The sequence below is a fragment of the Apteryx rowi genome, unplaced genomic scaffold (genome assembly GCF_003343035.1).
Source record: "Apteryx rowi isolate R43461 unplaced genomic scaffold, aptRow1 scaffold_91, whole genome shotgun sequence".
Classification (NCBI taxonomy): Eukaryota; Metazoa; Chordata; class Aves; order Apterygiformes; family Apterygidae; genus Apteryx; species Apteryx rowi.
The window spans coordinates 529,219-555,410 of NW_020451216.1; the positions used below are offsets into that span (position 1 = coordinate 529,219).

Genomic DNA, 26,192 nt, shown 5'->3' on the forward strand with positions numbered 1-26,192 from the left:
CATTTTTTTAAGGACACTGCACTAACATAACAGTTTTTCTTACTTAACGTGTATAAAAATACTATTAATTAGATGTTGATTCACACTTAAAAGAATGCTTACTTTACTATCTGCTGGAGTATAGGTTAATGCATTTTTATAGCTTTTAGCAGCTTTTACATAGTTCTTCTGACTCAGGTAGTGCTCAGCAAACTGGATATTAATCAGTGCTGCCATCTGCTTCTGAGAAGGGACTGATTCAGGCTGTTCCAGGGGGATACGTTTCAGTATTCTCTGTTGCAATTCAAAAGCCTGTAGAAATGAAGAACAGAGTAAGAGAGATTTATGAAAATAAAGTAATAATTTCAGAACTTTTTGACAGTTTTTCAGAGCAGTCCTATGTATGTTCAGACAGTTCAGACAGTTGTGTTTGTGTATGGTTTGGACATCCACCTGAAGAGTGGACACCTGCCTTTATATTACCTTTTCTTTTTTTGAAACAGAGAATTGAATTCAACTCTCCTACCACCAGATTAACACCAGACTACTGGTATTACAGGATAAATTTCTTTCAGTCACTCCCCACTGAAGCTGTTCCATTTTGCATAAATATTAACTAGAGTAGGGATACAAACCTGACTTGTGCTTTGTGGGGAGTGCACGATCACTGGACTACAGTGCCAATCTCTCTTTTTTTCTTCCAAGCATGTTTCATATTTACATAAAAGTGCATATACCAGGCTAACTCTTTCTCCCTGTGGTCTTCCATGAGAAAGAGATGATCTGGCTTACATGCCTAATTTCAAATAAGGGTGCATGACTTAGAATCACAGTTAAAGAGAGATACCTAACTACCACTGAGATACAGTGGCTTTTCCTAGTAGGTAGTTTAGATCGCTCTCCTCATCTCCTTGCACAACTCTTTCTCCTAAGTCCACTTCAATCAACTCTTCTGTTAGAATGATTAACTTCCAACCCTATAAGTGGGGAGACATACGGGGGTAAATGTGGCTGTGAATTCTACTGCTGCAGTGACTAAGTACTGATGTTAGCCCTGCTTTTTAGTTACCAAGGGATAATTCTCAATATATAGAATTTATCCCTTTTCAGTATGGCACCCCAAGGCATATGGACTTTAAAATGGTGTCTAGGATGGTGTTGTCCCTGTGGGTAGGTGAGCACAGATTCACAAATATCATTCTACTATGAAATGAAATAAATAATCTTCAAAGAAAGCTACTGCATAAATTCTCCTTAGTTTTAGGGACCCAAATCCTGAAGGCAACAGACACTCAAGGCATTCTCTGTCAAACAGTTCAAAATCTTTTAAAAATAATAAATGTACATGAGCATCCTAACAAAATTTACAAAGGGATACATATGAAGAAATAACATTTATAAATATGGATAAATAAATAAAAATATATACTTTTATATAAATGTATGTAACTGGGGAAATATTGGGACAAATTCTTTGCTTGTGTAACTTCAGTAAAAATAATAATCATCAGAAAAAATTTTCTATTACTCTATTTTTTAAAAGTAAAGAGAGTCAAAAAGAATGAGTTCTACTTGCTGGCACCTGTGATATCAACATTAGAGTTGTTTGTCTATCTCAGATGAAAGAGAGAGAGAGTGCCTCAGCACAAATTACTACATGAAGCAAGGCTGAAAAAAAGAAGCTATAAATGTGCTCCAAATTTACAGTGATCTATATTCACTGAGGTGCACTGTGAATTTTTAGAGCTACAAAACGATGGCTTGATTTTCAAAACCATATACCTAGTTAAAATAACAGAAGTTGAAGATGCCAACAACTCTGAAAAAAAACCCTTGCAACTCAGAAGCTATTGATACTGAAATTATTGGGAAAGCTATTCAAGACCATATAGATAAAGATATCCAAGACCACAGAGATCATACACCACCTTAGCAATTACCTGATTCAAAGTTGTAATAACTTCTTCTTTTTTAATGTTTTCATAAACCTTTGCAAGTAAAATCAGGCTCCTGACATCTTTTATCATAGAAGTCAAGTCATTAACTGCAAGAATAAAACTGACAGTGTAACATAATTTCTATCTCTTTATCATATTTACCAACCACCGGTAAAAATAATTGATGTTTGAGGATAATGAAATATTTTTATTATTCCACTCCCTTGTGAAAAAAAGCAATGATGGACTTTGTAGAGACCAGTCCTGCAAACAATGTAAATATTTACTGAAATACTGTGAATGCATATAACCTATAATAATAATTTGTGAATAAATTAATGTATTGCATTGTAAATGGTTCAAGACTAATTGTAAATCATTCAAGACTTCAATATTATACATAGCAAGCTTTGCAGAAATGATGAATAGTAGTACCAAAGTCATGGTTGAGAGCTGTATTCAGAACTCTTTCTGCCTTTTTAAACTTCTTAAGTTTGAGGAGGAGTTCAGCAAGGTCATGGCACAAGAAATCTTGTTCATTCATCTTTAGAGCTACTTCGTAATAATTAATAGCCTATAAAATGAAAAAGTTTCAAAAGGTGATCCTAAGTGTGGAATTATGCTAAGTCACAATGAAACATTAATGAAACATTAGTTTGTGATTTCCGGCATCAAAAAAGTTACTTACTATTAATCACAGTACTTCAAAATATTTTGTATATATGTCCAGTCATATTGTACTTAGTCATTTAATGCTAAATAAAATTCTATCCCAGTGGTGTCCAAAGAGGCATTCCCTACTATGATTTTCTTTCTGCTTTTCCATGTATTCTTACGGCAGAAACTACCTGACACCATTCTCTCTTCTCTCTCAATTGCAGAATCATGATGTAGATGATCAGCAAATTTCACAAGTCAAGGACCATTCCCTGAAACCAGGAAAGGCATGGAGAAGCCTGTCTCCACAACATCAAACACTCTCAGCCTCACACACAGGTGTGCAAAGCACCTTCAGGGATTGGTCTTTGGTCTCCTATCATGTCTGGAAACTGTATAGTAGAATGCCACTTTGTGTGGGGCCACGGACCATTGTAACAATTTCATAGGACAGATGACAGAATTCCAGTCCTGAGGCCTAGCAGGGTTAATTTATTACATAATTTTGAAGGACAGGAAAAGTAGGGCAGAAAACAAAAAAAATCTGCATGTTGTCTTTTATTTTGAGCAAAATTGTTAAAATCAAGACTAACTAGAGGAAGTCACCAGTTTGCTGGTCTGTGGAACTGGGAATGAGCACCAGTAAAAAAGTACAATATTTTTTGTTTGCATCTGAGGCAAAGAGATTTCCCTTACAACATCCTCACACCGTAAAGATCTCCCTCAGGACACTACACTGAATTTTCTGCCACCAAAGCAGACCTTTGTAGTAACAGATCTTTGAAAGAAGATGAGATGGAGGTTTGTAAGGAAGTACAAAACATGAATTTGATGAAATAATCTCTCTAGGTTAGTTTCCAAGACCCAAATCCAATGTGATCTGTAATCATGGTCATAGTACTGAGCATGACTGGAAAAACAGAGCAGCAAAGGAGGTTGCAGGTATTAAAGAAGTAATACCTGACTTTCCAATTACAATGACGGCACTGACATGAGTCAGAATCCTGAACTAGTAGAGATCCTGTGGCAGGAGAATACGTATCTTTTCTTCTGCCGTTCTGGCTGGTCCTGAGACTGAACTGACATGCAGGTTGATACCTCTGCAGATAAAAAGGAACAGAACTATCATTTCCTCCTGGTGAATGACAGAAGTGGTCCTGAAATGATTTGCAGGAGGAATATCCCTCAACCCCAGTGTAAACTACAGAAAAAAAAGTAACAGCCAAGAAGTTGCAAGAGGCACATTCATTGATAGCCAGTGCAGTTACCTAGCAGTGAGTTGTGACAGAAAAATGACAAAAAGTTCCCAGCCATACTCCTTATGACAGAGACAGAGAGAAGTAAATTAGGGCCTTGTCAGACAGAGAATGGTCAGGATATCCAGAACCAGTGTGAAGTGCGCAAGTCACCAAGTATTGCATTCGAATGGAGTTAATAGAGGAACTGCCAGTTCCCACACATCCTCAGCAGTGAACACGGAAATGGTGCAAATTGTTGTGCTGGTATCAAGGGATCACTCAGCACTGAGAATAGAGAAGTTGGACAAATCTATGTCAGTGCCAGTGGAGCAAGCAAACTCAACTAAAAACCCAATGGCTATACTTAAATTTTAAGCTAACTAGTTCCAGGGTACAGCCTCAGGCCCTGTCCCACAATGATCCACCCTGTAAAACTGTTAGTACAGTTACTGGAACACTTTTGGCCCATGCAAACAAATGTCCTCCTAAGTAATTCCTGAGCATGGTTTGGGGGCTAGCACAGAATAGAGACCATTCCCAATAGGCAGCTTGGATGCAGCCTTCCTATTTCTGAGAATAAGAAGAGATTAGACTTGTGGATTTGAACAACGTGGCACTGTGTTAGTCAACCAAATGGTCAAAATGGGCTCTGGCCTATATTATTTACTAATGCAGAGGTAGGCAGAGACGTTAGCAAAGACTGAAAAATTTTGTACTATTTTTCATTGACTCTCCTATGACTATTGTTCGGAAAGTCTGCTTAATTCACTCTCAAGCCTCCATAGTATCTGTAATAGGCTAGGAGATCTTGGCACAGCTGCGACAGAAAAAAGTGAGGACTAAGAACATCTTCTCATGCTTGATTTTCTAAGGAGGTATGCCCTATGACAATCATAATGGTTGGATCTGAACATTTTCTCCRGTCCAAAGTTAGGGTGGTGCATTCTGAGTAATCGGGCCAAATCCTGATGCCCTCAATATCTAGGATGTGAAGATGATACCATTACCTTAGGATTGGGATTCCCTCATCATATTGGCGTGAAATGAAAACGAGTACTTGCCTACTATATGCTTCTTTCCCAGATAATATAAGCACACTGAGTGAGAACAGATTTACAGCATTTGCTTTTCTTAGGTAGTATGTGACCACGCCTTTTCTTTTCAGAGAAGTTTTTGGAGAAAATCCTAACATATGGAGACCAGGAATACAGCAACACTGGGACAAATTAAACTTCAAAAGACTGAAGAAAATGAAGAGTGTGCAGGCATAGGTTTACCTCACAGGGAGAGGGTCTCTGACTATAAAGCAACATATCTTCCAAGAAAGTTTAGAAGAAATAAGGTGACTCCAGGCATGCTCTGTCCTAATATATAAAAGCAGGAAGAGGCAGGTGAAACATGGATGTATCTTGTAGAGATTACACTGGTGAAACATTCACTGGTCACAATGGCAAGGATATACCTACAGGGTGAATTTATACATAGATAGTCTTTCAAAGGTGTAATTCATTATTACACTTTCTTTGCACTTAGGTTAAATTAAATCACTCAAGGAATATCAGAAAAACAAAACAGAAATCTTGATGTCTAAGACCTTGCTGTATTGATGAGTTTTCACATATGCATGTCCAATTTTTCTGACCAGCACTGAGTCCAAAGAATTCTTCTTCTGGGCTTCTTCATATATTTTCACAGCTTCCTCTGGCTAAGAGTAAGTGACAGAAACAAGGGTTAGTCCCATGATTAATTTTGGAATTTAAATAGATTTTACCAACAATTCTGTTACTTTTTTTTTCAAATTATATAATGCCTATATTTTACTATGATTATCATTGAATCCAGATCAGTTGTGAAATGCTAGTTTAAATACAGTGTAATTACTGAATACATTTGGACTAACCTGTTGAATATTCATGAAAGCATCTCCCAAGAGGAGACTAGTATGAGGACCTGGAAATTTTTCATGCATTTCACTAAAAAAGAATTAAGAAGAACACTTTGAATCATGAAAGAACAATTAAATGTTACAATAAAACATATGAAAAGTATTTTTAGAACTTCATGTACTCTCTTGGAAATGAAGTAATTTCTGTCAATACAATAAAGAGTAATAATCTCAGCAAATATAAATCCGGGTAGCCCCACTTACTCCAGCTCACTCCAATCCATAACATTTAAAGTCTGAATGAGCTCATGCTGCAATAAATGGCATGTCTTACACCTGGGGTAGGAAGCTGGACATACTAGCATGACTGCAGAATATGCCTATCGTTTAGAAGAACAGAAGCCACAGATTTTTGAATAATGCTTGTATTTTAATCATTCTTGGGGCCAGTTAGGCCACTGCTGTACAAGATGCTCTACAAATACATAGCAAGTGGCATCTCTTTGCTGAAAGAACCGATGGTCTAAGAGGCCAAAGGAATGAAAAAAAACCTAAACAGCTCAGGAGACTACCAGAAGTAAAAAACACAAGTAGCGGGGTGTAGACAGTTTGTGACTGATCAGAAATAATGAATAATGTTTCCCAATTGCTTACCTATATAAGTAACAGGAAGATGTGAGGTAGTGCAAAATATAGCAGAGAAAAAACAGAAAAGGTTGTATGTCAGAAATATGCTACCTTATTTGAGGAAGAGCTAAATATAGAATAATTTATATAACTGTATTTATTGGTGTGAAATCAGAAATCAAATGCCAACTTTTAGTTCCAAATATACAGGAAAAAATAATATTTATAATATTACTTAGTGTATTACTCTAAAACTTAGCACTTGTGTGGATAATTATTTCATAAAAATTACTGAGGCAGTTAAAAGTTAGGCAGATGCTTGTCTAATTTATCATTCATTTTACTGTTGGTGTAGAATACTGAGATAATCTATCTGTTTCTAAAGAACTTTACTAAATTGCTTAAATTTCCATTCATTTTATTTAACATAGAAATGATTTTACATTACGTATAGAAAAAGGCCAAACAGGCTGGAAAGAAAACCAGAACTGTGAACCAAGAAATCTCCGCTCTGTTTAAATCTCTGCTACAAATTTTTCTATGATTTGAGCACATCACTTATTTTAGAATTATTTATCACAATTATTAATATTTTATTTAAATAAAACTTCTAAATATTGTACCTTCCCTTCTTATCCTGAGTACAATACTGCTAACTTTATCAGCAACACTACTGAAAGGACTGTTTATAGGGTAAGTTACTCTGTTTTAAAAAAGAATATTAGCATTTCTTTTTCCTTTCTCAAGGAAAAAAACCAAACTTATTATATTAACAAATCATTGAAGTTGATGCTGCTTATAAAATAGATATCTCTGACATTTTAGAACTGTTAGGAAAAAAATTCCTCTGACCAGTGGTTGAAAATTAAAACAGTTCAGTTGCATGGATTTTAAACAATATTACCAATAACATGCAATGTATAGTTTCTTATCCTTTCGCATATGAAGATATATCTGAGCCATCTTTTCTTTAGCTTCAATGTAATATGGTTGGGTTGGTGCGACATGTCTCAGCATGCTGAGCGCTGTTTCCACTTCTCCTTTATGGACAGCCAAATCTGCATTAGCAATAGTAATGCGGATTTCCTCTGAAGTTCCACTAAATTCATTAGTAGCATCCTGCATGATCTTAGTGGCTTCATGCTAGAATAGTACAAAAAATAAAGTAAATTAAAAACCATTTTAATGAAAGGAATTTGGTGGAAAGTATAGCTGTATTTTAAGCAAATGGGCTTGATTAAATATTTTTAGGTAACATGAAATTGCATGTTAAACTAAAGCCTTAACAAATTAAACAAGTTGTGTGATTTTGCTTTTCACTCATATCTGTGTTTTTGTTATCTATTTATTGATCTATTATCCTATGTATTTATTGTGTTTACCTCTTGTCTTTTATAAGCTAGAAGGTCCTTGAGACATGTTCTAACTTTTGGGTTTTGTTTCTACATAAAGCAAGGGGGACTCAGTCCCCCTTATTAGCGCATACAACTGCATTTCAGTCAGGCTTGAATCTGGAGTTCCAACCCCTTCTTTGGAAAACACTGTTCTGCAGCTTGACAATAGGCAGTATAATTTCTGGCAATTGAAATAAGTCAGCATTTGAAGATGTGTGTTTCATTACTGATATAAAAAAGAATCATTACAAAATGTAGATTTTATTTCAGCTATTTTCTAACAATGTATTTGTGATTTAATCTATTGTTAATTGTATATAAGGAATATTTTATCCTGTATATCCACGATACACATTTCAAAACTTTTCTATCTACTCTGAATAACATGAATTAGTCATTTCAATGTTTTAACTTGAGCTGAGCAATTTTGATAAATCATTTAGTCAGTGAAAAATACAGTTTTAAGGCAGCTAAGTCATTTAAAAATTTGATAATTAATTTCAACTGGCAAAAACAGTTTTGAGTTCTATTACTGACATCTGAAAAAGGTGGGAAATTCTACCATTCTTGTACACTAAAAACTAAATAGAAAAAAAWTATAAGAGGAGAAAATGGGCATGAAAAGCAAGTGAAATACATTAAACACAATGAAGAAAGTTAAATTGGAGCAAGATATGAAAAATGTATCAAAAAAAAGAATTGCATAAGGAGACAGAAAAAAACACTGCAGATTGTTGATACAATGATTGAAAAAAATAGATAAAAACAAATCATTAATCTTTCTCCAGTGATTATATTTCTGGACTAAAAAAAGTTTGGAAAATACACTTCTATTAGGATTGATCATACTTTTTTTTTCCCCACTGATATCAAGTGTTAACATACATAATTCAATGATTATCGCATCATAGGTGGAAATCAGAATGCTACTAAAGGAGTTTTGGAATAATTTTCATTGTATTGCTAAGAAACAGGATCACAGTCATTGCTTGATGAGAAGCTGCTATGGGTGAATTGTCAAAAACTTTCAAATTAGGAGTACTATCTCTGATGTATGAATTTCACAACATCCTAATAACCTTAAAAGAGTTTACATAGTAAAAATCATTCTTGTTATTTTTTATCAAATTTTATTTTAGTTTTTCTTAGTTAATTTAATCACTGGAGAAGTCTTTAACAAATTTGTGTCTCAATTTTAAAGTTTTTTAATCAAGCTTTCTTTACTAAAAGAACTAGTTGCATATTCAATTTCTCACCAGTTCTCCGTTCAGTTGAAGAGCTTCTGCAAGTTCTAAGTAAATGGATGCCCATTCACTGGTTGTTGATCTGGTGCCACAGACTCTTTTACTATCACCTTGCTTCACATGTGAACTGACAATCTCCTTCAAAATTTTTATAGCTTCTGGATAGTTTCCTGCTTTATTCAGTGCTCTAGCCTTGATGTAGTAATACAGTGGATAATCACGAATCTAGTGAAAGTAGCAAACATACATTGGATAGTAAAGATAGAAATTCAGTTACTTTAATACCAAAACATCATTCATGAATTTACTCCAAGTCTCCTCTCAGCATATAAATAACATTTACTATGGAATCACTGAAGTACACAGGAACTCCTTGGATATGAAAGCCTAAAACAGACATAGACAAACTTCTAACTCATGAATATTCCTCTGAAAATAAAACTAAAAGAAGTGTTCCAGTACTGTAATTGTTGGAAACTTACTATTAGAGTGGCTTCAGTTTCTAAGAAAAAAAACAACTCAAAACATGAAACTGGCATCCCTATATACCTCTGGAACAGCATTCATCTCATCTAAAGATATCTGTCTAAAAAGCAGACTTCTAGTGTGGCCCAAGTTCTGTGTAAACTGAGTGGAGAATGACAAACACTTTACAAGGTACCTAAAGCACCTACAACTAAACTGATGCCTAAAACAAGTGGGATGGATCTTCCTCAGATAGTGTTTATCTCTCTTCACTGATTAATGAGAAAACCTAAACTATACATTTAAACTAGACATATTTTAGTGACTTAAATTAGGCAAGATGAATCTCACTTCTGTTGCTGTGACACTGCACTCCCACAAAAAAAATCACTTCCTCAGACACATTCAGAAGTAAACAAATGGGTATACAGATATATTAATACTAGAGCTGGCACTAGCTTATCTGCATTTTTTTCTTCTGATACATGCATGTTATTTGAAGACAGTGTCATGTACATAGTTCTGGTACAATGTACAACAGATTAATGTGTAAAAAACACTACATATTGAATCATGAACAAATATTTTCAGCATTAAGATTCTGTAATCACTCTCACCTGAAAATGATGACTAACCCCCAGCTCCAGTGAATGGGAACATTCTTTTAAGTTTCCTTGAGACAGATAGATCTGGGCCATTAAAAGGTGCACATCTGCTGACGTAGGGTCCAGCTCTATGCAGTGCTGCAATATACCTTGCGCATTTTCTAATTCTCCTGAAAAGGAACTGACTGTTAATTTAGCCATAAGCTGCTTCTCTTTATAGAGCAAACCGAGCRTTTGTGTAATGTAATCTCAAATACGTGCTGTGCTACTGTACCTGATATGTGAAAAGCCATCACTTTTAACTAACAAAGTATAAAATCATCCTAAGAATAATTAAAATATAATAATGTGATAGAACACTTTCCAACTCCAATCTCATCAAGTCATTTATTTATAGTAATGATGTTTAGTGACTAAGAGAGAAGCACAGATGATTTCTACTGCGACATCTTGACATTCTTGAAATCTGTCTCGTGTCACATTGCTGTCATTGTACTTATTTTAAAATATTTACCATTTAATTGTTTTGGGCTTTGGTTACATACATTTAGAAATTAACTAAATCAATAGAGAAAAAACACAGAGAATACAAGGTGTTTTTTTAAGAAGAACATGAAGTCAGTCTCAAAGATTATTAATTTAATTCAAAATTTTAGAAAGCAATTAATCCTGACAATTTTTTTCCTCTTTGGATGTGAAAATATGGTCTTGGCTTACCTGATAAATATTTCAGTTGTGCCACTAAATAAAGTGGTTCCAACATCCCAGAAGCAGCTTTAACCACTGGATACAAAACTAGGGCTACTTGTTTAAAAAGAGGGGAAATGATCTGATCGGGTGACATAGGCTGTGAAAGATTAGAAATAAGATTTTTTTCATTACATTACCACACATTTTCACAACTTTACTGCATGACATGCAATTCAAATTCAAAAGCAGTATCTGCTTCAAGTGGAATCTAATTTTCCTTCTTCACATACAGTTTTTATTAGTACAGATAAAATTTATGGAAATATTGGAGGTGATAGACTAGTTCTAGACTGTCTAGTTCTAACAACATGAATATATATAAACTGGCAATAAATTTACATCAAATGTTTCATTTAAAATATTCCTCGCTAGTCTGGGACAAAAGACTAAATATTCTTTCACAACGTTGATCAGGAACACAGGATTTAGTTTTTCATAATATTCCATGCTCAGAGGAAGGCCCTTCAGAGAAGAAGAATGAAGTTCTGCCGCTTTGTTCAATAGAGTGGTGACAAGCTTTTCATTTTTTCTTTTTCTTGAAGCAATAACTGCCTGAAGATAGATCAGAATCTGTAAGAGAAAAATATATGAGCTGATAAATCAGTGTTTACCTTAATGAACAAATAAATATTCTGCTTTAGAAAAACAGCAAATGGCTTTAATAGATTTCACAGCAAATATGGATCATATGAAGACAGCATTTGAACAATTCTAGTTTGTTTAAACAATAGCTCTCACCTCTCATCTATTTATTGTACATTTACTGCACATTTTATTGTGCATATCTTATATCACCCTTCACTTCATATTGTTACGTGCTCTTATTTAAGGTAAGTATAATGGGAATGTAAGACGTAACTAAATCAGGAATCAAGCATCTGCTTAAGTGCTTAGGTAGAACAATGGCTTGAATACTCAGTATTTTCACTGTCAATACGATTCCATTTAAAATCATTCAGAACTTGCTTCAAGAAACTGCAGTGCTCTTGCCAAACACTATTTTTTCATGTCATAAAATGTTTTTATGTTTCATGAGCTACACTGAGTGGTAGCTGATTTTCTACTGAAGAAAGAATCCAAATCAGGCAATTTTGAGAGCATCCTGAAAGATTCGCCAATTCTTCCCTTCAGGGAGACAAACTACAGAGAGAAAAAGGAGAGGGAGAACACTGAGAAGTTTTATTCTGCAGATTAGATTTAACACATTTTTTGTTTTGGGTACAGAGACCGTCATTGAAAGTTTTCAGTTCGTGCTCAGTTTGTACAAACTGAGCAAAATTTTCCTGTACATTTTTAATGTGTGTAGTGCACCTACTGCATGTATAGAAAAGAGAATAAAAAAGAGCTTATGTTTGTATATGTTTGTATATCTCACTGGAGATTTTCCACTAGACTGATGAACTTCTTTGAGGAATTCCAGTTGGTGCTCTGCTTCTTCTAGCTTCCCTTCGAGCACCTGGCACCAAATAATGCCTACAATAAAAAGAAAGGTAGCCCATGTCAAGTGCTCAGAAATACAGTAAAAAGAGCATTTAATCAATACTTATTTTGCACAGCTTGTGATCCTTTAGTATGGTTCCTTTACATGGATCATGTTCTCAGTATACACTGCTATCTGAAASAAAATCAAGGAATGTGTCTATTGGACAATACATATACCCAATATGTCTTTAAATCCCTCAGTTGTCAGCCTCAAAACAGAGAAACCTCAATGCCTGCTTATTTCTTTTCCCTGGTATAGACTCACAATAGTAAACAACACTGCCTTTGTGAAAGAAAATTGGTCATGCGATTCGCACAGATCAAACATCTTAAGTAAACATAGTCCTTCAAGTGAACTAGCTAATTTATCCAACTTAAAATAAATCCTAATATAATCTGATACTCATTTTGAAAATTTCTATGTTTAAACAGATTGGTCTCCAGCACTTTCAGTGAGAAATATAAACCATCTCAGTCATTGTGAAATATTTCTATCTTGAAGAGAGATTTCTGCAAATACATAAAAAATGGAGACCACTTGTGGAAAAGATGAAATCCTGTAGAGAAAGAACATTGGTAAACATTACTATAATGTTTATTAATGTTCTCTGCAAGTTGTCTCATGCGAAGTCTAAAATTTCTTTGGACAGAAATACGGCATTAGGATGCAAAATTATTTTATCCATATGAAAAGTGACATTTTCAGCAATAACTAGATTGCACAGATTCTGCAAAACATAAGTGAGGGCTGCCAAGAATGTCATCAGAAAATAAAATACAAGACAACAAAAGTTCAAACAGAAGTTCCATCCAAAAAACTGGAAAACTACATTAAAGTACAAGACGAGAAAATGCCTTGACAAATGCGAACACTTGTGCTACTAGCCCTGTTTAAAAAAAGTCACTCTAAGATGGGAGAGGAGGAACAGAAAACGGTTAACCATGTGCAAGAAGTTAAAAGGCACTCAAAAGTAACTCTGAGTGTTTCAAAGATACCAAATAGCCCATCTAGAGGTATACATTTTTTACAGCTGAAGCTCCCAAACTCTGTTTACCCAAGCATCACTAAAGAAAGAACTACATTGTACAAAACAGTACTGACAGCAGCAGCAGGAGCAACCGCTACTAGCTCTGGGACAGGTTTGTATATGCCACAAGGCCAACACTCTTCCAGTTCTTCATTCCCTTCCCTGTAATGGTGAAGGTGACAGCGACAGCAGGTCTCGCACTTTTGCAGTGAGGCAGGCATTGTCTCAGGAGAAGATATTCGGCTGTTCAAAGCAGACACATCCTCACTGCTTCTGGGGGAAAAAAACGGCAACTTTCTTTTTTTTTTTTTTTTTTTGAATAACACTTAAAAGAAGTTAAATGCTTCATAATTTGCTGTATCTGTTAAATGTGGAACTCTGTTTCACAGACAAAAATAATAAGCAGCTCATACCTAAGAAATGCTTTAATTTTTTTAATACATATAATCTTGCTGATTGCTTTACTGTACCATAGAGTAGAGGTTTCAAAAATGTGATTCACATGCCATTTAGTAGAAATAAGTTCTTCAGTTTCCAATTCTATTGTCTTGATGATATTAGGCTCCCCGTTGCTTTTTTAGGGCACCCAGAAATCCCTTTTGTGGCATTCAAGGAGTATAAAACAGTTTTGAGTCCAGGCCAATATAAAAAAAAGAAAGATTACTGTCTCAACCTAGATGTATTCATCTAGTAATGTCTCTAAGTTTGAATTAGTGGAGAATCCTGTGTATTAGAATATTATTTGTTTTCAGTTGCATCCACAATATATTAGCACTTTTCAAACAAAGAGAGAGCTTCAGTTCCAAAGAGCTTAAAACAACCACACTTTGGTGGGGGGAAAGAAAACTACCTGTCATTGCATCAATGCTACTTCCATCTATCTCCATGGCTCTTCTATACCATACAGAAGCATCTTTCCACTTCTCCTGAAGAATTAGTTGATATCCCAGCTCATTAGCAAAACATGCATCTGGTGATGCCAGCTCAGTATATGAACACTCAATAAATCCATATATTTGCTGCAAGATTTGCTGATTCTTTCCACACTAAAAACAAAGTTCATAATACGAGGTCTACTGAAAAGTGGATGGAAAAAATCAAGTAATACACAAAAATGAAGTTTCACAGAAAATGCTAAATTTAAAACAAAGAATGTAAACACATATGTAAACATAGTCAAATTAGAATTTGTTAAAAATTTAAAAATCAAGTAAAAACATAACACCTCTAAAATCAGTGAGAATATTACTATTGACTTCAATAGTGCAATCACTTTTTTCTTGAAAACACACAATGAATAGCCAAATAAACCAGACAACCTTTCTAAGCATTTATTTCAATATGAAGGGTAAAATCAACTTAAGTCATAAAATCTAGAGTAATCAAACTCTAACTATTGGTAGGAAATAAATAAAAATGCTCTTTTACTGTTGTATGAATGGCATAAATTATGTTATGACTGAAAATGATACAGACCAGAAAATAACTGTCATTTAATACTAATAACTTTGTCTTAGAGGCAGGTATTTCAGTCATAGAAGACTGAAATTTCTTTGCCAATACATATGCACCTACTACCATTTGAGATGTCTTAGTGTTTTGCCTCTGTGTCTGTTTAGACAGATGAATCATACCCCAAACTAAGTTTTCATACAAAAATATACTTACCAACCTACTAACTACCCGTGCTTTTTGAAGATGAATTTCTGCATTGTGAGGTTCCTTAGTCTTCAGAGAATGAATAAAATCTCTAATTTGAAGTGAAGCCTGAAGAAGAAATTTTAAGACGATACTTGCATCAGAGTTATGGGAATACTTGAGATACTATTATTCCTACCTATGATTTCTATTGATACCTTTTCTATTTTACATATAGAGTACAATTTTTGATTACTGAAATGAAGTGAACAGTTTTGTGCTGGCAATTATATAGGGAATGGCAAGATGTTCCTTCAGCCAGTTACAAGACAAGGTGCATAAGCCTTTTATAACTTTTGTTCAGCAGCTCAGGGCTCCATAGTAAAACAAACAATGTAAGTAGTAATGTTCACAGTAATGAATAAGTCTCTTCAATGTTCATCACAATTCCAATATCATGCATAGTTTAACTATATGGTTAAAATATGGCAAAATGTTCAGTAATACTTACAGAATCCAACTTGCCAAGCCCTGAAAGGTAATTTACAGTAAGGGTCTGATGTCCATCTATATCGGCCCCATCTTTACCTAGGATTCTAAGAAAACAGTTAGATGTTAGTGACAAGTTTTATATAACCAAAGAGAGTACACTGCCTATAAATTTAGTATAGTTCTGTGTTTTTCTAAGTTTTCCTTTGCGAATTTCAGGAGAAATTATAGTGGTATTGCTTGAGCATGTAGGGATGGAGTTATGAAAGCCAAAGCTCAGCTGAAGTTGAAACTAGAGGGATATGAAGAGCAGTAAGGGCTATTATAAGTACATTGGCAGCAAAGGGAAGAAATTGCCTTCTATGATGAGATGACTGGCTGTGGGGATAAGAGGAGAGCAGTGGATGTTATATATCTTGACTGTAGCAAGGCCTTTGACACAGTCTCCCACAGAATCCTTATAGTCAGATTGGTGAGACAAGGACTGGATATCTAGACAATAAGGTGGACAGGAGGACTGTTGGGTGGTGATCAGTGGTGAAAAGTCCAACTTGTGGCCAGTTACTAGTGGCATGCCTTGGGTCGATACTGTTCAATATCTTTAACAGTGACCTAGATAATGGGATAGAGCGTACTCTCACTAAATTTGTGGATGATACCAAATTAGTGGGAACGGTGATATGCTGGAGGAGAAGATTGCTCGTCAGGGAGACCTAGACAGGCTGGAAAAGTGAATTTTCAGAAAGCTCAGTAAGTTCAACAAAGGCAAATGCAAAGTCCTGCATCTGTGATGGAATAACTCCAAGCAACTGTACAGGCTGAGGGACGACTGGCTAGAAAGCAGTTTTGCAGAAAAGGATCTGGGAGTCCTGGTCAACAAATTGAATGCGAGTCAGCAGTGAGCCCTTACAGCAAAGGAAGTCTACCACTTACAGGGCAGCTAGAGTGTAGCCAGCAGGTCAAGGGAAGTAACTTTCCCCCTCTATTTGGCAGTTGTTAGACCACATCCCTGGAGTACTGCATCCAGTTTTGGGCTCCCCAGTACAGGAAAGACATACTAGCCCTTTGCTGTACTCATTGCAGTAAGATGATTAGGTGGCTGGAACACATGACACATGAAGAGAGGCTGGAAGAGTTGGGTTTGTTCAATTTAGAAAAGATTAAGGGAAGACCTTTTTGCTGTCTACAAGTACCTAAGAGAACCGAATTCTTTTCAGAGATGCATAGTGGAAAAAAGAAAGATAATGGGCACAGTTTGGAACATCAGAAATTCTGACTTGGTGTAAGGGAAAAAACTATCTACCATGAGGGTAGTCAAACACTGGAGCAGAGGTCAGAGAGGTTCTGAAATCTCCATCCTTGGAGATATTCAAATCTCAAGTGGAAAAAGGCCTGAGTAACCTGCTGTAGCTGGATGTGCTTTGAGCAGGAGGTTGGACTGCATGACTTTTGGAGGTCCCTTCCAACCTACATAACTCTATAAATAAGAGTAGAATACATCTCTAGAAATAAAAGTAACAGTTCAAAAGAATTATGTAACATGATTAAAAGAAAGTGATATTTCTGTTAAGTCACCTTTCAGCAGTTTCTAAAGTTTGTTCCCAGTCTTGCTGAGCCAAAAATAGTCTCATTTTGAGAATGAGTGCTGGTATGAAATCACTGAACGTGACTATTATTTGATTAACAGCTTCCAGAGCAGCTGAATAATTTTCTTGCATCATAAAATATCTTGCCTGTAGAAGAAACAGAAATCATCTCATTAAACTGCCAAATTAGTTATTTTAATCAATGCACCAATAAGGAATTACTAAACTGCAAGCTCATTATCATCTGCTTTGTTATTTGAACTGGCAAAGAGTTGGTGCGGAATAATGTTAAATGCTAGGCTTTTGAATTTTCCACAAACAAAGAATATCATAATGACTAAAGCCCAGGTAGATGACAGAGGCCCTTGTGGCTTACCTCATCGGTCCACTTTCATGGTTGGGGCAAGGAAAGCAGAAATTTGTAATCAGTAGAATTTGGATCCTGCTTATTAGGCACTTACTTTGTTTTTAGATATTTATTTATTTAGATACATAGATATTATTTATATACATATACACATATACATACATACATATATATATATTCATTACAAATCTAGTCTTATACCCCTAAAGAACAGAAAAGAACTCTGTAATGCTATGAGTTGTCACCTGGGGAGGAAGATTCTCTGCTCCATCAGTCACATATGAAATGCCACAACTATGAATTAAAAAGTAGAAAAAAAATGAAATCACACAAAAATAGCTCTACCTTTCCCATAATCCCAAATATGTCACTAGTGTCTTGTATCCCTTCATGAAGGTATTTAAAAGATTTCTCAACAGCATTCTGTTTGCTGGATGTGAAATATATCCATCCTTTAAGCACAAGACCCTGGAATGGAAAAAAAGATCAGATGAATTTGATTAACAGGCATCACAACATATGCTAAAATACCTTGCCTCAAATACTTTTTGTTTATATAATTATATCATAATTTCTCTTCCAAAATCTAAGTATCTTTGACTTTTGATTAAAAAGCATAAAATACACAAAAATAAAGAGCACCTGCTGCCATCTATACCAATACCTAACACAGCCTAATAATAAAATATTTCCTGAGAGGTTTTTCTTGACACAAATGTATTTTTGTCACTAAGGAACTCCATAAGTTCTCAGCCAAATGATTTTAGTCAAACATTTGAAGTGCAACTTAAACTTCCTTTGGTATGTCACCTGGATTCTAAGAAAAGACTAAAACATTTCCAAACAACATTATAGCAAATATTTGAAGGAAGTTAGTCATTGCATTTATTCTTTGTTATTTGTAGAATCAATATAAGACAGAATGTTCAAAGCATAAAACTTTGTACAATGACCGAAGTACATATCCTACCTAAAGTATGTAGTACAAAGTCATACTTACTAATGGCATGAAGGAGACGACTATTGCAGACACTGAAGTTCTAGTGCACAGATTATCATTTAAAATGTTACTTATAGATATATCTACTATATTAACTAAAAATAATGAACAACAACTAGAAGTTCTTATGGATATTTTTAACTTCAGATGTTCACTTTTAAAAACAATTTAGTGCACTTGTTTATGCCATTTTTAGTATCTTGTATTGTAAAGCAAATATATACCAGTTGATTATTATAACAATTGTTTATTAATAAAATATTAATATAATTCATAGCATTTCTGACATCATAATAAATGTGTCACATACAAGACATTTATAGATTTTTATCCCCACTTAGCAGCTGTGATGGAATTCAACTCACTAATTAAGATAGCTAAAATTAGGTTAGCACCTGTTAAGTAGTTGTCTAAGCTTCCATTACAATGAAAAAGATCTAGTCAATACAGTCAATGGAGCCTAAAGAGTTTATCAGCTCACACTAAAGTATAAACCTTTATTTTGTCAGCAGAATAGCTTTTCAGACTCTTTGGGGAGTGATTCAGTTGCTTAAATATGGGCTTCTATTGCTGTTTAAAACGCCTCAGAAGATCTGACACATCCTCACTGGACTGGCAGTCTGACACAGGGCCTATAGGAGACCCATCCTCTTCTGAAGCATCAGCTAGAGGCCAGGAAGGAGAGCACATCTGGAAGGGCACTGAACACCTCTTCATGGGCAACTGAATCAAGCTTTTAGACACCTTGCTCACACAGACACCTGAATGTTGATACAGATTATAAATAAATAAATAAATAAATATGCATTTAGATTAACTCAATTCCAGCCTTTTAAGTTTTGACTGAATACACTACTATTCTAACACAGGAAAACATTGCACAGAATTTCCTTTTACATTTGCAGTACTTCTGACATTTTTTTTTGCAAAATCATTTATCCAATATTTTCAAAAAATGCCAACTTTCTGTGAAGCTTTGAGGTAACTTAACCCAAACTCCCTTCAAGTGACTCCAATTAACTAATGACTGCATTATTGCTTGACTGCTATCAAAGTAGTTAGCTTGTAGGGCTACTTAATTAAGCAGCATAGCTTAAATGATGGAATATTTCCAAGAGTTCTGTTTGTATGGGAAACACCTTAGCCTTAGCAGCTTAAGAAGGTTTTACCTCTTTATCTTATTTTTGAATAATGCACAATTCACTTCCGTAATCTGTCCTTGATAATGATTAGATTCTGTTCTCAGTCATTTAGACCAAAACATTATTGCATTGCTTAAGGTCTACTTCTTTGATCATCTTAAAACTTATTATACAAATATTTTGTACTGAGAATGACCAAAGAATTAATCTTCCACAAATATTTTTCATTGTTCTTCATTTTCTAATCCTCTTTCACAGAATTTCCTCTCAATGGTAAGTTTGCTTGTGAGGCTTACTGAGTCCAGATGGTAAACATTTGAAAATGTCTACTCCTTTGAAATGTTACTTTCAGAATTTCTGATGAGTTCTACAGTCTACAGTTCTGAAATAAGTCAAAGACCGTCATGCACACTGCATAACTCTTCTGACATACTGAAAAATTACTTGCACGATGAGGGTGAGAAATCCTTAATTATAAGAACTACACACTAGAAGTGCCTGTTTTTCTCCACTGACTAAAAAAAGGAACCTAGCATGACTAACTCAGCTGCCGCTGTGTATACTTTTATCTACATATCTGAATGTTTTTAGAATGGCTGGCACTCATTCCACCTATCAACTTTCATATACATAGAAACCTGTAGAAAAGACTAATAATGTAAGCAAGTTGCAACTGCTAAGCATACAAAGAGCTTTGAAAAACAAGCATTTAATTTTTATACTGCTGTACAGAATCTGTAGCAGCTACATACAATATTGTTTTAGTTCCGATACCATGAACAATAAATGACATTTGTTTCAAAACTCAAYTTCTGCAGAAGTGAAGATCTCATACAGATACAACTGTGTGAAAATTACGTAAAACTATATTGTTTCAAATGGCTTAACTTCTTATAACAATTAGAGTATATTTCTAATGACCTGCAAATTGACATGTTTTTAACCTATCATCATCAATTAGCTGTTTTTTAATCACATCCTCATGTTACTATAAGCAGAAAATCCTTTTTTGACAAAGTGTTTTGGAGAACACTAAAAATATAACTCTTGGCCATTTACTGACAATAATACAACCCTATTTTCAGTGTCTAGCACACAATTGGAAAAAATCAGATAAAAAAGTATGATTTCAAAAACTATTTACTTAGAAACTTTTCAAGGATTTTCAACCACCAATTATGGAGTAGCTACCTTTTACATCAATGTGCAGGTAGGTAACCTTTGTATAATGTCACAAATGTGATCAGACAGTCCATTCCAGTATTTTCAGAAAGTCTTTTAAATGTAGACTATTTCCTGTATAATACAATCCATGAGGGAAGAAGAATCATGGAAAGATACACAGAAAGAAAAGCCTTGCAACTTCTTAAACTCCCCATACCTTTTTCTCATTAGGTCGGGCTTTGCATTTCAGTGGAGCAGTCTGTAAAACCTGTTCAGAAAGCTTTTTAATTCCAAATTCCTTGCCTCTAGCATATAATTACATCAAAGTAACTCCAACATTACAACCAAATATAAGCAGATATGATGAAACAGTTTTACCACCTGACCTCTATTGTTGCATTTGCTTTTAACAGAAAACATATAAGCCACTTTTTTTTTTCCACAGGAAAAAAAATTAAACATTCCTCCTCACCAATCGACTGGTGAGGAAAGACCAATATCCATTAAAAAGAAATCAATGGATTTTCCCAGATTTTATAGTAAACAGAACATATAATCTAGGTATATATAAATTTGCATATTTACATTTTACTGTATTTGACTAAAAGTCTGATGATCTCATTTTACTTTTTAAATCGTGAGAAATTCTGTCTTCCTATGGGTGAAATACTTTGTATACACTACCTCTCTAGATCCAGAAGATATTTTCAGCATTCTGTCAATGTATTCAAGTGCTTTATCATTTTTACCTATTAACCACAAAAACATTCCTGCATAATATAATTCATTAGTTCTTCCATTCTTCCTTGTTTCCTTCAATTTGTTTTTCAACTCTAAAATAGCTTCCAGATCTAAAAACAAATAATCAAACAAAAAAAAAAGTGTTAAATGTGTTAAATATTAAACAAGAATGGTAAAAACAGTCAAATTAAACAAGTCTCCTAATCCTTGGAACACTTGCACATGTAGGTAACACTGCAGACTGATCAATTTTGATTTCAGTAGTGCTAACAATGCTACTGGTATTTGCCAAATTGGAAAGTAGATTAGTAAGCTTTTCTCCTTTAGAAGTTGTATCTTTTAAAACAGAATTATTTTTGCACAAAGGCATACTGAAAATTAACACACAATTCTCCACTGATATAGAATGTAAATCTCCCATCATCTTGTATGGGACTTCAGCTCAGTCCTAACTGCTGCTGAACAGTGGGTCACTCTAGTTTGCGCTGGAACTGCTCTGCCTTTCAGGATTTTTCCATACCTAAAATTTATCACCTCTAATACAAGACAACAGTTACTGCTACTAGCTAGTTTTCTTCTAGTGTCTGAAATAATCTTGTGCTGATGTTCTGGAAACACCCACACAGCTGGTCAAAATAAATCTTTAGCATAGTGCAGAGTCTATCTCAGATAGCTACATGAAAAAAAAATTGATTTCTCTTTGTGATTTGATTTCTTTTCATGAGAATTTCATAATAGGATCACTATGAACTATCTTATGCAATGCCTGTTGTTTTATAACTTATTAGTCTCTTAGTTCCCTAAAGTCCTTAAATATAAATCTCTTAGTGCCTTAAAAGTTGGCAAATTGAATATGTAAGCATTGTGTTCAGTGTTCAATAAACGTGAACTGAGTTATTTTCTAAAGAAAAAAAAATATGCTGCAAAAGAGTGGTCCAGGGCAATAACTTACAACATACCCACATTTATAAAATTAACTCTATATTTCTTTCGTTCTACAAGTCTTAATTTAATCTGAATAAGTGGATGAAACACTGGACTAACGCATCGTTAAGTTCCTGACTGTTGAAGTCTGTGACAAATAATACCTAAAAGCACGGAAAAAAAGCACCTTACCTATATTTTTACACCTCTTGTGTGCATAAATGAGTGCCAAAAGACAGCACAATGACACATCGGAATGTTTTTTTCTAACATTTTCTAACTGCAGGATAGCATCTTGTATTTGACCTGCAAAGACATTGCAGATGTTTTGTTGATTCAGATGTTATTAGCAACTCCTTAAAAAAAAAAAAAAAAGTTATGCGTACAGATGAACTCCCGAGGCACAGCCTAACCAGGCAGTTTATTTCACTTGGATGCTGTAAGGCATAAGCTATTATCTCCGTACATGCATGTTTCCATGAGAGCTCAGTAAACTACACGGAGTTGTAAACGATACGGAGTACTCGAGGAATAACAAGCTATGAGCACCAAAATAAGAACTGCTGTGCGGGGTCAGACCAAAGATACACCTAGCTCACCCTGTCGGCAACAGCAGCTCTGAGCAAGTGCTTTGTGAAGACTAAGACTGAGAGAAGGTATAAATGATACTTCCCTCATATTCTCCCAGCCTTCAGCTAGTTTCAGCTCAGATTTGTTTTTGATTTCTGTGTATTTAGCGGCCCACCCTAAATTCTTCTTCAATGAACTTGTCAAATCTCTCCTTGGGTCAACACTAACTCTTAGCTTGACAGCTTCCTGTGGCAGGGAATTGCAGAGCTCAATTACTTGTTACATGAAGAATCATCTCCTTTTGCTTATTTTGAACCTGGGTCCTTGTAGTTTTATCCAATGCTCCCCCTTGCTCTTAAATTGAAAGAAAGCAAATACTCAATTCCTGACTACTCTCTCCATGCCACTAATGGTTTTATAGCACATCCTCTCTTGAACTGTTTCTTTTCCAAATGAAAAAATAAACTTTTTTACTTAATCATTCCATATATGGTAACTAGTGATACCTTTATTCATTCTTGATTCCCTTTTTCAGTCTGTCCCATTTCTACTATTTATATTTTTGAAAAGAGGAGGACAAGATGTGGAAAAACTATGAGTTTATAGAGTAATTTAACAAAGTTCTCTGCATGTATTGGTCTTCATTCTTTTCCTGACAGTTCTTAATACTGGCTTTGCGTTTTTGGTTATTACTGATTTCTGAACTGATACTTTCTAAACCCAACATCTCACTTCAGACTGTTGATGAACAGCTCAGAGCCCAACATTTCATATGTGGAATTAGTCAGGATTTTTCCCCATATGTGTCATCTTATGTATATCTACACTTAATTTTATCTGTGGTTTTATTGCCCACTTTATCTTCTAAGATCCTTCTGCAATTCTTCAACTGTTCCTTATTTTTACTATTTGGAATAACTGCATATCATCAGCACAACTTGTCATCTCACTGCTTACCCCTTTTCCACATTGTTTAGAGTATGATGAAAAGCAGGGTCTAACCATATTCTTGCAGAAGTCCATGGATGAGCTCTTTCCAAAAACTGATAAATTACTTCTGTTTCTTATCTTTTAATTACTTACCTAAAGACCTTCCTTTTCTCATTCTATGGCTGCTTAGTTTCTTTAAAAGCCTTTGATGAAGGACTTTTGGAAATCTAAGCAACCAGGATCACTCCTTTCTGTATGTTTGTTAAATCCTTTAGGAACTCCTAGATCTGTGAGACAGGACATCCCTTTATAAAAAACATGTTGATTCTTCCCAAGAATAAAAATACTTGCTGTGGTATCCTCTGAAACTATCATCCATTACAGTTTCTATTACTTTGTTAACAGAGGCTTGCAAGCCTCCCCTCCAGACCTCTACTACAATCCTTTTTAATAAAATAGGGTATTTGCTACTTTCTAGTCCCCTGGGGCCAGTGAGCAAGAAGTTAAATATAACTGTTAGTAGGTGTGCTATTTCATTCCTGAGTTCCTCTAAAATGATTGAGTAAATACCATCTAATTATTTTCATCTTTACCATCTAATTTATCTTCCTTATTTTTCATTTTGTCTGTTCCACAGTATCTTTGACCTTCATCTCAGTTTAAGACAGGTCCTCTGATGAGCCCCATACAAAGAAGTGTTTGGGCATGAGAACTTTCTCACTACCTTCCACAATGACCACAAATGCAAATAATTCCTGTAGCCTTTTTTGCTATGGTCGTACATTTCCTAGGCATTTCTTTTAAAATGTGACCAGACTCTCTTCTCTGGCATCTACTTTCGTTATGTTTGAAGTAAGATTTACTATTTCTATTATTTGYAGAAATACAGTTACAAGCCAGTGAACACTACAGGTCTTCACTGGTCCATCTGTTATAAAAGATGCTCTGAAGAACTTCCAAGTAATTTAAGAAAAGCCGTAATTATGTGACTAGGTTCCCAAATATAYGTAGCAGGAAACACAGAAAAACATTTAACACTGTTTTTTCTGAACACTTCCATGCACTTCTGCCCTCCTACCGTATGCTCAATGAAAATGATGTACAGATCTGCAATCCCATCTTAGAGATAACACTGGAAAAAGTTATTTAAAAAGGCTCTTGAAATTCTCATCTTTCTTTGGAGAAAGGTCAGCCAGCGTGTATGGTTTTCAGRCATAAATAACTGTTGAAACAATAGGGAATTTAAGAGTTTCACTTGGAAGCAACAGCATAGGACAGAGAAAGCTTTTTTTCCTCTTTTGTCTTTGCGCATCACCCTTGAACCACAAAAATTACCTGGATGAAACCACATTTCCTTCTTTGAAAAAATCACATCTCAGAAGCTAAAGCAGTAACTACCAATTAGTTTTACTAAAATGGATGCTTTTATCTCTTTAACTATGTTAATATAATAATACTTCAAAGTATTATTACTATTCCAAAATCTTCCAGAGCTTTTCCAACAAAGAATAAAAGGCAGAAGCAGAAGAATTCATCTTAAGGAAAACAAAGGGTAGAACACATATGAAATCTGAGGTGAATGTAAATATCACTGCTTCTTAATAATTACCTAAACACAAGGTTCCATATGCCTTGAAAAACAGCAACACTGGATCATTGATTTGCTTCTTGAGCTCTAAAGCTGCAAATTGTCTCAGCTGGTGGAAATATTTTTCTTGAGCATAATATATAATATATGCCTAGATGGAGGAACAGAGGAGAAACACTTTCTCTTTCTAAAATGTGCTAAATATATATTGCTAAAAAGAATAACCTTGTTCTGTAATACACTAAAGGCTGTTAGAATGAGAACAGGAGTCAACTATTTYTTTCAGAGATTTGTTGAGAGCATACATTGAAGAAATCAATTAGATTTACAAAAGAAAGGTGTTTTTTTCTTGCCAAAACTGAAAAATGATTTAAGACTCTAGAAGCAAAGTGTAATTCACCTGCACCTTTACTACTAGCTGCCCAATCCAGGGATTAAGCATCCCGATTTTGATTTGAAATGGAAGCAGCTTCGGACTTTTCAAGYGATAATAACTGAGAAAGCAGGTTCCTAGTGCTCCCCCTTGAAAACCTTTGCAGGATTCAGAAACTAGAAACAGTAGTAGCCCAAATCCGGCGGCGTGGAGCTGGTGGAAGATCGACTGTGCTAGCACGGGGACTTTTAAGATTACACCTTACACACCCGACTAGGATCATGGCGCTCACACAACAAAGTTCAGAGCTGCTTCATTTAAAATGAGCGGAGAGCGAGGGACCACCCAGCTGCCTCCCAAAATGCAGGGACAGCCCTGAGAAGCAGACG

General features: G+C 35.0%; 1 protein-coding gene across 1 annotated transcript in view; it reads right to left on the reverse strand.

Moving 5' to 3' along the window:
- The window catches only part of TTC21A (tetratricopeptide repeat domain 21A), a 39,273-nt gene that overhangs the window by 11,760 nt on the left and 1,321 nt on the right, over positions 1-26,192 (reverse strand). Inside the window, 20 exon segments of the mRNA XM_026091579.1 lie at positions 103-291; positions 1,920-2,023; positions 2,137-2,139; positions 2,352-2,490; positions 5,406-5,516; positions 5,712-5,784; positions 7,228-7,466; positions 8,974-9,186; positions 10,044-10,201; positions 10,749-10,878; positions 11,151-11,351; positions 12,157-12,254; positions 14,142-14,337; positions 14,960-15,058; positions 15,441-15,525; positions 16,994-17,151; positions 17,717-17,839; positions 21,362-21,528; positions 22,535-22,648; positions 25,452-25,617. Of these exon segments, the coding sequence (XP_025947364.1) occupies positions 103-291; positions 1,920-2,023; positions 2,137-2,139; positions 2,352-2,490; positions 5,406-5,516; positions 5,712-5,784; positions 7,228-7,466; positions 8,974-9,186; positions 10,044-10,201; positions 10,749-10,878; positions 11,151-11,351; positions 12,157-12,254; positions 14,142-14,337; positions 14,960-15,058; positions 15,441-15,525; positions 16,994-17,151; positions 17,717-17,839; positions 21,362-21,528; positions 22,535-22,648; positions 25,452-25,617 (2,766 nt within the window).